The sequence below is a fragment of the Coptis chinensis genome, chromosome 3, assembly GCF_015680905.1.
Source record: "Coptis chinensis isolate HL-2020 chromosome 3, ASM1568090v1, whole genome shotgun sequence".
NCBI classification, from domain to species: Eukaryota; Viridiplantae; Streptophyta; class Magnoliopsida; order Ranunculales; family Ranunculaceae; genus Coptis; species Coptis chinensis.
The window spans coordinates 35,376,305-35,380,422 of record NC_141458.1 but is presented as its reverse complement, the minus strand read 5'-3'; the positions used below and the strand labels follow the sequence as shown (position 1 = coordinate 35,380,422).

General features: G+C 34.1%; 1 protein-coding gene across 1 annotated transcript; it reads right to left on the bottom strand.

Moving 5' to 3' along the window:
- Positions 1-421: 421 nt before the first annotated feature.
- Positions 422-850, bottom strand: LOC147509353 (protein SMALL AUXIN UP-REGULATED RNA 12-like). The gene has a single exon (XM_086597785.1). It carries the CDS (start codon positions 848-850, stop codon positions 422-424), a length of 429 nt encoding a protein of 142 aa, XP_086453911.1.
- Positions 851-4,118: the final 3,268 nt, after the last annotated feature.

The following is a 4,118-nucleotide window of genomic DNA, read 5'->3' as shown; positions in this document are numbered from 1 at the left end:
AAATGCAACCGCCCACATGGTACATTTTAGGCGTGCGAAAGCTCTAGGCACACCTCTACTGTGCCTAACCCAAAGGCCCAAGCCCAAGGTCTTGCTTCACTTCAATTAGGGATTTTGGTGGCATTTCTGTTCTGTCCATCTAACAATACTTCTTCCTTAATCAATCATCACTAATGAGATTTTGAGACATACAGATAAAAATAATTAAGCAAAAAAAACAAGACAAATAAAAAAAATTAGTCAGCATATAATTTTCCATTAATATCTAATAATATTTTTCATCATCAAAAGCATCACGACTCTAGTCCTTTGATGCCAAACAAAACCCTAACACAAATTCAAACAACATCACATTGAGACCCAACATCAAAAGAATCAAGTCCATGGATGGTTGAACCCAAAAAAACAGACCCCAAAATCATCAAACCCTAGCTTTCTGCAACAAAGGAGTAAATCCATGACAAGCATTACTCCCATCTTTACCATCTCTACAATTCTCAAACTCCACTTCAGCAAACATCTTCAAAAACTCATCTACCTTCATTTTCCCAAACTTACCCTCATCCTTCTGTAACCCTTTCAACACCCCTTTAAAAAACCTTACTTCACATGGAAAAACTAGCCCACCATTTAACTGAAACCCAAATTCCTCTTCAGACTTCTTCAACAAAGATATAAAGATGGGGAGTTTCAAGAACCTAGTAGGTATCACAAACCTTTTACGTTGTGGTCCAACGTAAACTGCTAAATACCCAGATGGAATACGCCGGTTATTTGATAAACCCGGTTCTGGTTCAGAATCTGAGTCGGTTAATGATAACTCGGATCGACGTCCTCCACCTATGCCCATTGTTTTCCATCGTTTCATAACTTGTTTTAGTTGGACTATTTGCCTGATTTTTTCTACCTTTTTAACTGTAGTCGCCATTAAAAGTTTTTAGATGGGGAAATTTTTTGTAACAGCTGAATAAAAGTGTTTAATGGGGAGTGTGAGAGACGGGGGATATAAAGACAGATGTTAAAAGAGAATTATATTTGGTAGACTTTCTGTAGATTTACTTAATTTACCCTCATTAATTATTTTAATTCCAAAAGTACCCAGACTATAATGACCAACGTCTTTTTCCTTTTGCCATGATCTCATTTTTCTTTTTTCTTTTTTATGTACTGTCTACTTCTATGGTGGTAAGGTGGTTAGCTTGATGGAATAATTAAAGTAGTAAAATAGTTTTAAGAAGATAAGATTGCCGGAAAAGGGTAGTGTACTAGTGTGGCATCACTGAAAAAGACTTGATAATGAGTAATTTGTCTCTGCTCTCTAATTCATATATTTATACATTCAAAATTTTTTTCCTGCATTTACAAATTACAATAGTTTATGAAATTATGAGAATTTATGAAGAGAAAAAGAAGTTAGGTGTATACTGCTATAGTAGGAACTATAGTTGGATTAAGAAAGTTTAAAAGAATCAAACATTAATTAAAATAGATTTGTTGCTTAGTAATAGTTACAAAGGCATCAAACAAACTAAAAATGTCCTTAGCGTACTGCATTGACGCGTCTACAACTCACATTTTGTCATTTCAAATTTGGAGATTCTTCACTAATTCCTTCTTCCCAACAATATTGATTATTAACCATTTCACAAGCGTTGCCTGCAAAGCTTTAATGTGTCTACGACTCTACTTCCCCATTATATGGAATAAAATAATAGTTTTCTAGTTTTATCCCCCCCGAATTTAGGCCAATTAGTTTTACTCTTTCAGTTCTTTCATCTAAAGGTTTACTCTCCCAATATTACACCACATCCAAATCAACTGTTATTTTTTTTTGTCAATGCATATAAAAAGACTTCATTGCCCTTTGTCTTTTTAATAGTTTTTAGTTTTTACCCCTCCAAGACCATTAACACATCCAAGTCAAGTGAAGTTTTGACAAGTAATGTTTTTGTCAAGATAAATAAAAAGACTCTAATACCCTTTTCTAGGTATAATTACATAAATATCCTGTGACTTTGGCAAAGACAAAATTAGAATTAAAATCATCTAGGACACATGTCATGATCTTGTGAACTCTATCCGACGGTCATATACCATCACTACCATCACTGTAGCATTATCTTCTCCAAGTCATACACCACTAACACATAAAAAGACTTCATTGCCTTTTCACGATTGGTTTTCTCCTAGCATACATGTAGTTTTTAACAACTGTGAGATTAATTATATAATTTCATAATGTTAAAGGTGCGGATGTCATTTGATAAAGATTGGTGGTAGCCGTCAGATAGAGTTCACAAAATCATGACATGTGTCCTAGATGATTTGAATTCCAATTTTGTATTTGCCAAAGTCATAAAATATTTATATAATTATACCTAGAAAAGGGCATTAGAGTCTTTTCATTTGTCTTGACCAAAAACATTATGGTCAAACTCAGTTGACCTGGATGTGTTGTGGTTTTAGAGGGGGTAAACCTCTAGATGAAAGAACTAGGAGGGTCAAGCTAATTGGCTAAGGTTCTGGAGGGGGGGGGGGGAGAGGGTAAACCTCTAGATAAAAAAAAACTGGGAGGATAAAACTAATTGGCCTAAGTTATGGGGGGGAGGGGGTAAAACTAGAAAACTATTAAAAGAGCAAAAGGAATAAAGTCTTTTTATATGTATTGACCAAAAAGATAACAATTGACTTTGATGTGTTGTGATCTGGGGGGATAAAACTAATTGGCCTAAATTCTGGAAGGTAAAGCTAGAAAACTGATAAAAGAATTTCACATTTACATGATGGCAGTAATTTAGGTTTTTATTGACACTTTGCACTAGAACTTTGTAAAGCGTCTTGGATGAAATCCTGATTTTATAGGTACACCATCCCCAGTTAAAATCACCTCATTTAGCACTAGAAGTGTAGAACAAGTCCATTAGTCCAATGGGGCCCAAAACTATTCGATTTTCTAATGGGGTGCTATACAAGGCCTCAATCTAAGCAGATTGAAAAAAAAACTTGACTAAATTTGAGACCTTGTATACCATGCACCTACTTAAAATGAATGAATGAACGACACGATTTTTACAGTATGTCCTTATTTAAGTAGTAGAAAGACAATATAAATTGTGCAAGTAATTGGGGCTGAGAGCCCAATTTTTTCAAATATTTTCGCCCTAAGTCCACTTCAATTTTAATTTCGCAATAAATCCTATGTAAATTTAAATTTACATATGAAAAAAAAATTAAGTATATTTTTCATATAAATATGTAAATTTAAATTTACATATGAAAAGGAAAGAGTAAATATAGTGTGCGCAGGAGAGAGAGTGAGGAATTGAACTTAGGCCACTTATATAGGCAAAGAGTACTTGTGTATTGCTACAAAGAGTACTGTCTAAGGGCCCTCATGCCAGCATACTTGTACACCCTGGGCACCGTAGAAGTCTTCAAAAGGAAACTATATAATTTAAATTTACATAGGACTTATGGCGAAATTAAAATTGAAAATGTGTTCTTGAGCAGAAATTATAAGTAGAAAATGATGATGTCAGCCCGGTTTAGGACTTATGGTGAAATGAAAAATCAATGTGGACTTATGGCGAAATTATTATTAGGCTTTGTGATTGGGTCGTAATCTATGTAAATTGTGTCGTATGTTACTTGAGCCTTCCAACGACACAAGTTTAATTTGACATCCGTACCCTCCAGCAATCCTAACAAAATCACTATTCTTCCCTTAATTGTCTAAACAAACCTACAACATTCACATTGCACATTTCTTGTACCAACAAACAAATTAGACCCACCTACACCGTACTATTGATTCCTTCTTATGAAAAACAAAATAGTTATTTGTTTTTTGTTTTTTGAAAAGATAGTGGGATTTTGCAAATCCCCATCTGTTTTTATTATCTTTCATAATCCTTAGTTACATCATCATGTACTATAGTCCTCAAAATCTTACATAAAGGATTTGAAAAAATAAAAGGTTCCATATTAGGACCTAAAGAGTGCCTTGCAAGGTGATATGCACAAAACAAAAACGCTCTTTGGATGCACTAAAGAAATACAATGTACTTTTAAATATTGATGGAAGGAAACATTTGATGGAGGAAGCTTAGGCTCATTTC